The 14,805-nt window shown below is 38.7% G+C and overlaps 1 protein-coding gene across 1 annotated transcript; it reads right to left on the bottom strand.

Moving 5' to 3' along the window:
• Positions 1-884: 884 nt before the first annotated feature.
• Positions 885-14,467, bottom strand: UFM1 (ubiquitin fold modifier 1). Its single transcript, XM_055137295.1, has 6 exons — positions 14,216-14,467; positions 14,082-14,138; positions 11,367-11,424; positions 10,288-10,327; positions 8,603-8,635; positions 885-3,626 (listed from the first exon to the last, which is right to left on the bottom strand). Coding segments are annotated over exons 1-6 (258 nt in total). The 5' UTR covers positions 14,218-14,467; the 3' UTR covers positions 885-3,558.
• Positions 14,468-14,805: the final 338 nt, after the last annotated feature.

The raw sequence follows: 14,805 nt of genomic DNA, 5'->3' as shown, positions 1-14,805 counted from the left end.
ATTTCAAGTTTTGCTGAGTCTGTGTTTTGGATTTCCCCGCTGTCCTATCACCTTCAGCATATAGCTGAAGCCCACGTGCTTGTTACCCATTAGTTCATATTCACTTCTTTCCCGTTTGATTTCTTTCCATCTCTGCCTTCTCTAAATACCAGGGTCAAGGGTAAAATAGGCTACCCTCTTACTGTATTTCCTCATCCAGTGTTCTATTACCACAGATAAGAAATACACTGTTATTTTAACAATACTTTTCTTTTGGGTGATAAAAGAGAATCAAATGATGCCGTATACATGTTAAGCATGTATACTACCAATGGGTTACAGCTCCCTGGCCTCAAAAACATCAAATTCTTTAAACCATCCTTCTATAAAATAGAAGTAATTTGGCATTGTTTTGAATAAATTAACAAATCCATCAACATATTTAACACAAATATTTGACAGTATTTGATCAACAAAAGTTTCTAAAGGAAGTACATATGCAATTCACAGAGTACATGATTTATTTATATATTTAACACCAGGTTCTTGTGATTTGCAGTCTAATAATAGCATTGAGACTATTATCATATACTAAGTTAGCTTCAATTTGCTCTATTAAAGAATTCCAATGTTCCCAAGTCACAAATATTTCAAGCCTCTTGGGCAAAAGAAAGTACCCATTTTTAACCTTAATTTAAGAAGAAAGGTAAAGCAGCATTGCTTTCATCTTACTTTTTCTTAAAGTATTTTGATAAATAAAACATATATCACTATGAGATTATGAGTGTGAAACACTTAAAGGGGTTTCTTCACTACCAGTAAGGCTGTTCAGTAATACACATTTCTGTACTTTCCTAGACTCTAGAACATACTCTTGGGACTGACCACTCATCCTGTTTTGTTCATCTACAAAGTAAACAAGTTGGTTTTATTAATTCTCAAATACAGCTACAAAATGAAATGCTTTTTCTAAACAGAGATCACATACGCTGTTATAGACTTAATGAGACATACTTGAAGGGTGGTTTCTAAAATTATGTGGTTTTTTTTTCTGTAGGTTTTACTGATAATTACCCAGGTTCAGGAAATACTAGTCTGTACAATTGATACAACCTTTATATTTTTGTAATATAAACTGGCATTTGAAATTAGCTCATTTCTATGATCATCCACAATCATTCATCATCTTTGCATTCCCTCTTTTCACTTTTGTACTACATTTGTTGAACATTGACTCAAGTGTGCAAAGAACTCCAATAAAAAAGGAGACATAACAATTATTGTGCAACAAAAATGTATTTTCATACGATGTTAACTATGTGCTCAGTCATGCATTTCAATACTTTAAAATGTTCTGCACAAAGAATTTACAGATTACACTTAAAAACAAAATGTCTGGGTTAAGAAATGTTTTTGAGAAATACAAAACATTTTTCAAACACTGAAAAAAAATTATACAAATTACATGATATTGGACAAAATGACCTTTTTTGAAATGAAACAGGGTTTGTGAGAGCAATAGAATGAGAGAAACCTAAATAAAAATTTCAGGGAATAGGCATTCATTTGGATGAAACTTAATATTGTTAAACACCAGGGATTCAAACATAAAATTGTGTATAAAAATATAATTTCCCCTATATATCAATAGTGTATTTTTCCTATCTCAACCATTATTTTTCCTTTCAAGTTCAGAATCCAGCTGTTTCCTGTCAAACTGAAGTACATCTACTTATTTTTTTTTTGGCTTTTTGCATCACACCATGCGATGCTCCATTGTGAGACTTGTTACTGTTTTTGGCATATTGGCAAGTCTCACAATGGAGATGTTATATGGTGCCTGCTCGAGCAAATTGATGAACAACGGGATGACAGTGCTACCACGCTACCCTGCGATGCTCAGGGGTTACTCCTAGCTCTGCACACAGGAACTACTTCTGGCAGTGCTTGGGGGACCATACTGGAGCCAGGAATTGAACCCGGGTTAACCGTATTTAAATGCCCTATCCATTGTACTATCATTCCAACCCCCTGGTTAATTTTTTAAACATAGCTACCAATGTCACCTTCAGATAATGATTCTCTTTAGTATATTCCCTCTTTAACCCATGTCCCTGCCAATTTTTTATCAGTACTTAGTAATTATGGAAGGGAGGCTATTGCAACACACTTGGGTAAATACTTATTACAAAAGATACCTTATTCACAAATAATCCACACTAGATATTGAAAAGTTATTATTCTTTAGATCTAGAAAGATCGAGACCAACACAGGTCTGCCTAGAGGCATGAAGCAGGGCGTGCACTGGTTCTGGATCACTGTGATATCTTTGTTTGAAATGCCTAAAACTTTGGTTTTCACCAATAATCTTCTGCTCTATATATCTATGTTAAATATTGTATTCCCAAAAGCCCTCTGCAATTTTATGTACTGTATTGGCTTTTACTTTTACTGTGACATTTTGCTGTAACTTTGTTCTTCACTTTTTCATTTCTTTCTTGTTCTCCATCAACCCAGTCCTGTATTTCTAATACAATATTTTAATTATTCCTTTTCTAAAATTTTGTCTTGGGATCACATCCAGCAGTGCTCAGGAGTTACTAATGGCTCTGTGTTCAGGTGACCATATGGGATGCGAGGGATTGAACACAGGTCAACAGCATGCAAAGCAAGTGCCCTATGCACTGTACTATCGCTTCGGTTCTGTAACTATTCTTTAATAATGACTTAAGTGTTGAGTCTTCATTAATTAGACAGTTAATTAGCATTTCCTTAAGCTTTCTTTTGAAATTCAGTGCCCCCCCCAACAGTTGTCTTTACCTGAACACTATTTAGAAACAATATCCTCAAAAAAGACAATTTTTCTTTGAGAATTCCTCTTTTCTGGATTGTGATTAAACAAGATTAACAAAGGGACTCGTAACTCAGCAAAGGATACTTCTGCTTTACTTTCAATTCTCACCATAACATGTACTGGAGTTCATAGTTAACATCTTTTGCTGCGGTTAACAATTTTATAGTGCTAGATCAAAAATGTAATTACTTTTTATACTGAATCAAAAATTGGATGAATGCTGAAATTTGAAGCCTAATGATAAAACTTTAAACAGTCAAGTACCCATTATGTCTGTCTAATAATATTTTTATTAGAAAATGTACATAATTAAGAATTCAACTTCTTATCAACAATCAATACATCAAACTGCCATGTAGGATACATAATTCTTTATATTTTCTAACAAATATTCCAGTCCCTTTACATTTTAAAATGTTCTCCAAAATAATTATCAGAAGCATTCTACAATTATAAAAACAGTGGATAATTCATTTATCCCAAATGAACTACCTGTGTATGTTGTGAGGTAGCAAAGAAAGATTGATCTTCTATGGCAATTGTACCCTCAAGTCAAAAGAACTCACTCTCTCTTCGTGTAAGGAGAGTGAGCAAGAAGAGACAGCCACCTTTCACCATCTCATCAACTACTGCTGTTTCCACAGTATTCAAAGGTCTGGTCTTGATTTTACAACAATATCCATATTTATTCTGAAAGGCAATCGCACATTCCAAGTAGCAGATATTAACAACGTCCAACACGATCTCTAGGAATGATTCTCAGCTCTGAACCATGCTTTAGGAAAACGTTTCCTATGACAAACAAAACATAACGTTAGGTACTTAAAAACCAACTAATTTTAACATTTTGACCTTAATTGCTATCCTAATAATAACTCTACATAATAACAAAGTGCTATAAAGCCAGTCTGAAAAAGCACCAATATCACCCAGAGTGGACTCCGTGCTTTTTGCAGGCTTGCTTCTACTCCTGTCTTATCTTTACAACCTAACAAAAGTCTGAACATTTTAATTTTAATCTAAATAGAAATGCTTATACCCAGCAAATGACAATGTAAATTAGTCTAATCTTAAACACTAGTTTTTAATATACGCTGAAATATCTGAGGATAGAAAAAGAACAACACAAACCTATATTACTTTCAAATTTAGAAACATCCACCTAATTTGGTTCAATTTACAGAGATTTTGTTCGTATTCTAATTACAATTTAACTTTAGAGGATAAGAGAATTGGCAACATGTTTAGGAATTCTTATTAATATAAATGACAACTTCCTCGTGTAAAAATTAAAGCCAAAATACCTTGATACCTAATGTTTAAAGGCATCTACATATGCTAAGTAATTTTCAATGAAAAATCATTCTTATGTGGTAAAACTGAGTGATGCACTTGCCTTGAAAGCAATCAACTGGGGTCCAATGCCCAACACCCAACATGTTCCTGAGTCTGCCAGGAATAATCTCCGAGTGCAGAACCAGGGTAATCCCTGAGCAACGTTGGGTGTGGCCCTCAACTCCCTTCCAAAAAATGTAATTTAAAATGTTTCTTTATTCAAGACCTATGAGGATAGGATAATTTTATTATGATACAGAAGAATGTTAGAATATAATGAGTAGGGGCTGGAGGAATAGTACAGCGGGTAGGGCATTGCATGTGGCCGACCCGAGTTCGATTCCCAGTATCCCATGTGGTCCCCCGAGTACCGCCAGGAGTACATGCTGAGTGCATGAGACAGGAGTAACCCTGGGTGTGACCCCAAAAAGAAAAAAAAAAGAATATAATGACTAAAAGAGATAGATAACTGATTTAGACTGAGGTGACATTATGTTAAAGCTCTCTTTCAAAACACTGTAATCAGATTATAATTTTTAAAGGGTATATTTAAAAATTATAAAATGACATGTTAGAAAGTTTAAAATCAGTTTTACCCTGCTTGTTTGTTAAGATGTCAGTATGTAGTAATGGAGTAAACTCTTTAAAACTGAAATGACCATTTATTTAAAGTAATAACAACATACAATAAGAACAATGAGAAAAATATAGCAACACTATCTGAATACCAAACAAGTACATGACCAAAAAAAAAAAAAAAAGCTACAAATCAATGCCTGATGGACATAGACCTCAAACTTCCAATGAAATACCAGTAACATTTGACAACATACGGAAAGGATCTACACCATAACCAAGTGATGTTTATTCCAGGTGCACAATGATGATTATCCTATGCAAATCAATTAAATACATTGTACCAATGACTAAAGGGGAAAAAATGATGTGATAACATAGAGATGCTGAAAAAGATTTAGCACCCGTTTATAATAAAAGTTCTCAACACAATAGAGGTAGAAGAACAGTATCATAGCATTAAAAAAATCCATAAACTTTAAATCCATACCTACTATACGGAATGATGAAAATCTGATTTTTCATTAAACTTAGAAAAGATAAAGTTGTCCACTGCTGACAATTCTGATTTACTAATAGAGGTCTCAGTCTGTACAGTCAGACAAGGTGATTAAAAGAAAACCAAACCAAAAACCAAAAGTGAACTATCATTACTTGTAGATAATGTATATAAAAAACTCCTAGACACATGGTGAATTAATAAAAGAATTAAAAAAAAAAACTCCTAGAGATCAATAAGTTACTAGAAACAATTGAGTGTATCAAAATGATTATTTACAAAAATCAATACACAAAAATATACTGCTTTTCTCTTACTATTTAATAAACTGGGAAATAGAACAACACCAACAAAAAAGATCTGTAAAAATCACAAAGACCCTAAATTGTTAAAGAAAAAAAGCAAAGTGGAGGCACATGACTTCATTTATTTGCTTATTTTATAATACTGGGGTATGAACTCAGGGGCCTCATCCATAAATGCAAAACATGTATTCCACTACTAAACTACATCTCTAACCCACAACTGACTTAAATTATACTACAGAGGTCCAGTAATTAAAACTGTATGGTAACAGAATAAAAATAGACATAAGGATCAATGGAATAGAACTAACCACTCAGAAACAAACCCACACATTCACTAACATTTATGACAAAATATAGAAGTCCATAAAATGGAGAAAAAAATAACTTCAATAAATGGTGCTGGAAAGCTGGGCAGCCACATACAAAAAGAATGAATAAATAAACTGGGAAATAGAACAACAACAACAACAACAAAGATCTGTAAAAATCACAAAGACCCTAAATTGTTAAAAGCAATTCCAAAAGAAAAAAAGCTTATTGAACTTATTTAATCCAAGATACAAAATAAATCCAAAATAGATTAAAGGTCTTGATATAAGACCCTACATAAAGATAACATAAGCATTACTGCTATGTATGATGTTGGAGACTATACAAACAGCAAGAGGAATGAAGATAAAGATCACTAGGACTACTTTAAATTGAAATTATTTTACACACCAAAGAAAATCCAAAGAGACCAAAAGACATCCTAGTAAACGGAAGAAGATATTTTCATATCAGACATCTGATAAGGCGTTAATATTTATATCACATAAAAATAAACCCATGCTACTTAACAATAAACCAAATTACCCAATTAAAAAAGAACAGAAATTTGAATACTCTTTCAAAATACATATAAATGGCCAGGAGTCATATTTAAAAATGCTCATGATTTGGGCTCGAGAGATAGCATAGGGGTCAAGCTGTTGGCCTTGCACATGACTGCCCTGCTTGACTCTTGCACCACATAAAATCTCCCAAGCTCCATCAGGAGTGATTTCCAAGTCACCAGGAGTTGTCCCCCACAAAAAATTTTTTAAAAAAGGTGCCCATTACGTACCAGTAGAGAGATGCAAATTAAGGCCTCAATGAGAGACTACCTCACATTTATAAGAATCATTTATTTCAAAAACAGCAATTAACAACATGTGTTGGAAGTATGGAGAAACAGGAACTGGGGGTGGGGTGGGGGGTGGGGAGACAAACCTTTAGGAATACTTTATAGAGCTTCCTCAAGAAGCTGAAAACAGATCAATAACGTGATCCCAACAATCCCACTTTGGGGTATCTATTCAAAATATACCAAAAGCATTAACAAAACAATTATATCTATGCCCATGTTAACCAGCAGTGTTAGTTATTTACAATGGCTAAAATAAGAAAGCAACTGAAAGCTTGTGGATGGATGACTGGAAAAAGATGAGGTACATTTTTACAATGATGTCCTGGTCAGCTACCAAAAAAAAAAAAATAGAGGTGGGGGAGTGGTGGGGTGGCTATTTGCAATGAAGAGAACTCAAGGAAATTATGCAAAGTGAAGACAGTAAAAGATAAATGCTGGATAATTTCCATATGAGTATTGTGACTGGATACAAAATTGATGAATACATCAAAAAGAACAAGAACCACCAGCACTGGCACAGATGCAGGGATGTAGGGAGAAAAAGATTCACTGCTGGTGGGAATGCCAGCTGGAAAGAGTTCCTTTCCCTCCACACTTCCAGAACATGTTGCTAGTTGCTGTTTTTGAAATAAATGTTCTTATAATTGTAAGGTGGTTTCTCACTGAGGTCTTAATTTGCATTTACAGCCTTTTTGGAAAGCAATATGGTGATTTCTAAAAAAACTAAAAACTGACCTTCCATATTACCTAGCAATACTACATCTGGGAAAATACCTTGGGACCCCCAAAATGCACAGCGGAAATGCCACCTCTATGTTCACTGTAGCACTGTTCACAATAACCAAAATCTGGAAGCAACCTAAGTGCCTGAGAACAGACTAGATAAAGAAAATGATGGTACATATACACAATGAGATTTTATACAGCCACCATGAAAAACAAAATCATGAATTTATGTAAAATGGATGGACATGGAGAGTTTCATGCTGAATGAAAGGGATCAGAAGGAGAGGAACAGATATAGAATGATTACACTCATTTGTGGGGGAAAAAAAAAAAACACAACAGTATGAGACTAATATCCAAGGACAGTAAAAACAAAGGCCGAGCGTACCGGTCCACTTTGGGAGCTTGTCAAAAGTATGCGAGAGGAGGGCAGTTAAGATAAAAAAGGGACCACTTTGATGACAGTGAAAATGATCATGCTGGACAAGAATTGCGTGCTGTGAATAGGTAAAGGGACACGCACGATAACCTGTCAGTACCTGTATTGCAAATCATAACGCCCATCAGGAAAGAAGAGGGAGAGAGAGGACAGAAGAGGAGAGAGAGAGGGAAAGACAGAGAGAAAAAAAAGGGGGGGGAGAAGGGAGAGAGGGATAAAGAAGTGCCTGCTACAGAGGCAGGGTGGGGTGGGAAATGGGGTGGGGGCGGGTGGGAAACTGGGGACAGTGGTGGTGGGAAATGCACTGGTGAACGGATAGGAAACGGAGCAGCCTATGACTGCCACCCAATCATGAACAACTTTGTAACTGTGTATCTCACAATGACCCATTAAAAATAATTTTTAAAAAAGTTAAAAGGGTATGGAGAGAAAAGAGGAAAAAGCAACGCAAAAAATAAAGAACAGATTTTTAAAAATTGCTCTTATCTTAATACAGGTTAAGCAAACTTGTGAACACTTTACACATGCTACCTCCCCATTATTTTATTAGTAGACTAAAATTATGATTATTACTTAGACACAATGGTAGACTATCTAATGCCTGAAAAACTGCTATTATCCCAGTCAAATCTTACCATATCTAATTAGGATAAATATTTAGAATCACTTGACAGAAGATGCTCCCATGCACATCTCTTATGAGTTTCGGATACTCACCAGCAGTTTGTGCAGGATTTATTCCTATTCCATCTGGAAAATAAGTTGAATTGACTAAGTTATTTGTTAAGCTAAAATGCTTGACAAAAACATGAGCTTTGTATATAATGCTACTGTGCTTGTGGATGCAACCCAAATGAAATCCTAGAACCTGAACGACAATCTTTCAGGTATCTCCTGAATGGTCACTACTGCCCAATGACACACATTGTAGAGTAATTGTCAATACAATGACCTTAATACATTCTAAGGAAGCAATTTTTTATTCTATTATGCTAGAGTAAAAAGTAAATCACAAAGTTACTTTCAGTGCTCTAATACATAAAACCTAAGGCCAGGAGAGCATACCTCATAATTTCCTAATTAATTTACTGACATATGGTGAAGTTTACAAAGTACTTTCCAAACAATAGCTCATTTGTGAATCTAAAGCTTTCCAGGAAATAGGCTAGCTTTCTTCTAAATAGAGAAACATTTTATTTATTTTTTTAAAATAATTTACTTTTTTAATTAGTGAGTCACAGTGAGGGTAGAGTTACAGATTCACACCTTGTTCTTCCCTCATGCAATGTTCGAGAGCCCATCCCTCCACCAGTGTCCATTCTCCCCGACCAATGAAACCAGTATCCCTCCCACCCCCCATCCCATACCCCACCCCCCACTCCACCTCTGTGGCAGGGCATTCCAATTTGTTCTAAATAGAGAAACATTTTAATGTGACAGCATGCAGAAGACTTTAGATTGAAATTTATCTTCTCTAAACTAAGAGTTAAACTTTTCTTATAATCTTTACTGCTCAATTCAATATTTTTGTAGAGCTAGTTCCATCAAACTTCAATATTAGTAAGTTTCTAAGAGATTTAATTAGATAAAATCCTCATTTTTATAAGTTTTTAAGAAATAGTTTCCAATTTGGAAAGCACAAGCAGTAACAGGTATATTCTTGCTTAGCTGACTATATTCTAATAGCACCCACTGAAGCAAATTATTCTAAGTGATTATTTTAATATGACAAAAAAAATGTTAAAAACACGGGGCTGGAGTGATAACACAGCAGGTAGGGCGTTTGCCTTGCACGAGGCCGACCCGGGTTCAAATCCCAGCATCCCATATGGTCCCCTGAGCCAGGGGTGATTCCTGAGTGCATGAGCCAGGAGTGAGCATTGCTGGGTGTGACCCAAAAAGAAAAAAAAAAAACCAAAAACGTGAGACACTACAAAGAGTACATACCCCAAACTATACCCAAAACACAGAAAAAGAGCCAATTATAGACAGTAACCTTAACTAAACGCTTAAAAATGATCATTATTGTTGATATAATTATACACTTTATATACTTCAATGCATTTTAATTAACCTAACATTTATTGAGCAATTTCTTTTGGGAAGCATCCCACACAACCTGCAGGGACCCAAGACTGGCAATCTGGAGCTGACTGGACTGAGGGTCCCACATCAGAGATCAAGGATGCAGTGCTGCCTGGCCCTTCCAACCATAGTGATGCTCAGAGTTCATTAGGGCCACACGGAGCAGCGCCAAAGAGGCTACCGGGGCTATCCCCAGCATACTAGACTCAAACCAGGGCCCCAAGCATTCAATTACTGCACAATAACCCCTGCACTATCCCAGACCCCAACTGTTTTCTTCAGCTCTCAGGTAAAATAGCTCTAAGACAAATTCTTACCATTGGTTATTATTGCACTTGTTGCTGCCGGAACTTTAAACTAAAAGAGAGAAAGAGAACTAAAAATTATACACATATCTATAACTATACATGGAATTATAAACTATGATTTATAGTTTACAGACTATAGCCACAAAACTATAGAAAATGTCTTGTGTGAACAAGATACATATATAGCAAGAACAAGGTACATATATAAATTCTATAATTCCAAAATGTGAGGTATCTTTTAGTGAAGTTGCACCATCAAGAAAGTACTGTGATTTGCTTGATCTTCAAAAACAGCATTGCAATCTATATTAGTGTATTTCAACTGGGCCCCCAGTATGTTCCAAGGAGGGATAGGTAAAAATCATGTAAACTGGGAAGAGGGAGGGGAAGATGGGCCATGAAGCAAGACCAAAGCAGCCAGGAGGGCAGCAGGGGCCACGGGAGAGAAACATGGCCAGAAGGGGACAAGAACTGAGAAACAGTACTCCAACAATGCACACCTTATTTCAGGTGCTGCCAAAAAATCTGTTAGTCGTGATCCAGTCTTATCTGTATTTTGAGACTGATATTCCTAAACCTTCTTATAGCAGTAAAAATATATTTTTAAGAAAATCAAAACAATGACTTTAGTCAGCATCCTTTCAATTTCAGTAAAAATACTAATTCAGTAAAAATCACTGTAATTCGTAAAGATTATATTAAATATAACTAATTGCTTACAATCTTTCCCCAAAAGGGTGATAAGCACTCCCACTCCCCCTGGCCCCCTCAGCGTTTGCAAAGATAGATGGGGAATGCCTTCCTATTATTTCCACTTAAAGAAGACAGATTTCAGGGCAGTGCTGAAGTTTGTTTGGTTTTTTTATTTAAAAAGGGGCTGGTGAACAAAATAAATGTGGGACCCAATGCATTAACTCATTCTTGTAATTGTCTGTTAGTCTTAACTCACACACACTCAACCTACACCAGTAGTTCAGTCTTAACTTTCTGGCAGTGGAGTGGTGAACAAAAATGCAGGTAAGAGATAAAAATTTGGGGGTATTTGGAGAAACGGCACTCATACATATTTTGATCATTTTTATACTTACTTCTTCTGCCGCAAACTTTAAGACTGCTGTGAAAGGTGTGCTTTCAGGAACACTGAGCCTAGATACAAAATTGAAAAATAAATTTTTTAAAGTTGATTTAAGTTGTTCCTTTTAATGTTATTGAGCAGACATGGACCAAGATGTCTTTTGGGTTTGCAGCTTAGCTATTTGTACTGCATGTTATAATGACTCTAAAATGAAACAAAGCGTTCGGTAGTGTATTTGAGATGGTGCTCACAGCCTATTATTGGAAAATTAATGCCTATATATGTGTACATTTTGCGGTCACACACAGAGTGCTGGGGGAGAAGGAAGATAGAAATATATGGTGCTGGTGATCAAACTCAGGACCCCAGAAAAGTAACAGTTGAGCTATTTCCCTTGTCCATACCTATTTCTTATACTATAACACAAAAAGGCCTACAATACAGTTGCTGCTCATTTCCAGGGATGGATTTCGAGAGGCTGAATCTCTCCTTCGTCTTCAGTCTACACTGCTGTCTTCAGGCCATTGTCTTTCACCTGATAAAGTGGTGTCATAATTTCCATACTAAAAGACAACCTGGTATGCATCAAAAGTCATAAAATCTTTTCATCAATTCTATGTGCACTTTTAATAACTAAGTACTAAGACAGACCGAACTGATGAAATTGAATGTTAACCAAGGTAATACATGAGATGATCTTCCTTTGTCACCAATGTTTGAAAAAGGAGGGCCAAAGAAATAGTGCAAGAGTTATGGTGCTTGCCTTGCACACAGCTGATTGCAGTCTGAGCCCCATTGTATGATTCTCTAAACCTGGGCTAGAAATGATCCCTGAGCAAGAGCCAGGAGTAACTTCTGATCACTGGTGTCCCACCAAAATAAGAAGAAAAAAAAGGGACATGTTATACTTTGAAATAATATTTTTGGACCATGACATGTGATTGTATCAGTATATTTATGCAATGTCAAAAATAAGATAAATGGTCCATCTATGAGATTTTTCCAGTTTAAAAACTGAAACCTTTTCTTTTTCTTAAATGGTTGGCAAAAGTTTTTAACAAGTTATTTTACATAAAAACAACATTGATGTAACCTAACAAGTGTAATTATAATGACAAAAACAAACTTTCTATGGAAAACTAATGATGAAATAAACTCCTGAACAATTAAACTCCACAGAAGAGAAATTTTGATTCCCAGCACACCAAATGGTCCCCTGAGCACCGCCAGGAGTAATTCCTGAGTGCAGAGCCAGGAGTAACTCCTGTGCATCGCTGGGTGTGACCCCAAAAAAAGCAAAAAAAAAAAAAGTGTTCATCAAAATATCACATTTCAAGCACAGAAAGATCATGTGTAAAGAGAAGGGCGTTAGGGTCCCTGGTGGAGGTGGTGGGTGTAATGGTGATAGGTATGGAACTGAAATTATGTGGTGCATGAGACTCCATCACTGATGGCACTACTATATATCACGGAATCTCAACCAACAACAACAAAAAATTTGAAAGACATTATTTTTTAAACTTTTGTTTGTTTTTCATGTAACAGAGATCCAGAGCCTAAGTACTGATGAGTTCTGAGAAGTACTGAAAATAGTTCAGAGGAGTCCCATTTTCCATTGCAAAACTAGTTAGAAAAGAGTTTACAGATATCGTGGCAGATTTTAAAGAAGGACACGGAAGACAGGGCCACAGAATCGAGAGTATTTCCAAGGCCGTGATAGACCTGAACTCTATACTGGAGAAAAAGAGAGTAAGGCACTGGAAGTAGGGGAGAGAAATTTGTGACAGATTAAAAAAGCAGTGTAATCATAAATCTGAAAAAATAAAGAGCCGTAGGACAAATATTAGAATAAATCAATAGAAACGAAAGAACATGGCCATCCCTAAGAGTGCTTGAAAATGGCATTAGAGATAACGCAATTATGGAAACTAAGATTCTAGCCTATACCCACAAATACTACGGCAGGTGTAACGGAACCGACCTGGAGACCAACAGCTCGCAGGGGGCAGGGCGGCTAAGGCACGGAGTGGCAGCTGTCACCGTCCACCGGGCAGGTCACAGTACTCAGTACCCTGTACGCAGCACCCTAAAGCCCTGTCCTGGGCGCGCCAGTCCTGCACCGCCCAGCTGTGACCGCCTTCATAGCCTCCCCAGACACGGGGGTCCCGAGGGCGCAGGAACCGGTCCAGCTGGCCCGGCACTCTCTGTCCCGCGGCCAAGGAGACGTGTCTCCGCACAGAGCAAGCGCCCAGTGCCCAGTCCCGTTTCCGGTCCACCCGCATCCCGGCCAGGGAAGGGCGGGGCTTGAGAGTCACCTGGGGTCGCCAGGCCCGGGCCCCTCCCACTCGGGAGTCAGCGGGAGCTGAGCCTGCACCACCGAGCGGCTCCGGGATGGACTGAGCCGCCTTCCCGGGACGCGTCCCACCCGCCGGGAAAGGGAGCGGCGTCGGCCGGGCCGCCACCCTCGGCTCCGAGGCCCCCCGCCCCCGCCCCCCGGGCCGCGGCGAGGACGGGTCGCAGCACAGCTGGGAGCGGTCACGTGCACGCCGCGCTCCTCGGGCCGGGCCGCGGGAACTCTCCCCGCGAGGCTGTCCGGGGCGCGGTCGGAGACTGCGAGGGGCCCGGGACGCGGGGTGGGGGCCGACCTGCGGCGCCGACCCTCCCCCCCCACCCCCGCCAAACGCCGCGGCTGCCCGTGCCCGAGGCCCACCCGGGAGGAGCTACTCACACTTTATAAGGCAGCCGCGGGTCCGACGTCAGCGTGATCTTAAAGGAGACCTTGGACCTGAGAGAGAAAGCGGGGGAAGGAGTTACGGCAGGCAGCGGGCCCGGGGCAGGGTGGTCGCCGAACAGACAACTTACATGGTGGAGCCGGCAGTCCTCACGCCCTGCGCTGACACAGCCGGAGCCCCGCTTCCTCCCGGACCGCCCCGCCCCGCTTAGGTCCACGTCTCCCGGGGCAAGCAAGGCCCCACGGTGATGCTGTCCAAAGCACTGCCGGTAAAACCGGCCTCGCACGCACACGCCGCACGCAACCGTTAAGTCACAAATTCTATTCCATTTGCACTAACATCTCTGGAGAAAGAGGCTTGAGGCGTATGAAATGGTGGTTTTCTAGTATAGTTCTATGCGGCCGTATTTTTAATCAGGCGATATAGGCGCGAGGCACTGTCAGAGCGGCTGTAGGTCCCAGCTGGCAAGTTGGGGCGGAAGTAAGGGCGAGGCGTGGCGAAGGGCAGGGAAGTGGGCGGGGCCGAGGGCGGACGCTCTCTGGGGTTGCTAAGGCAACCTGCGCACCGAAAATTTCTATTGCGGCTCAGAACTGGAATCTCAACTCCGCTTTAGTGTTAAAATTCTTCTGCCTTTCCAGAAATAAGTGCTGTTGGATTTTAAAAATATTTCTTCTCCCATCCCTTTACGCTAATATTTAATTCTGACATGAGAGAATTAGT

The sequence above is a fragment of the Sorex araneus genome, chromosome 1 (assembly GCF_027595985.1).
Source record: "Sorex araneus isolate mSorAra2 chromosome 1, mSorAra2.pri, whole genome shotgun sequence".
NCBI classification, from domain to species: Eukaryota; Metazoa; Chordata; class Mammalia; order Eulipotyphla; family Soricidae; genus Sorex; species Sorex araneus.
Note: the sequence above shows the minus strand (reverse complement) of the source record. Positions and strands in the feature narration are given on the sequence as shown.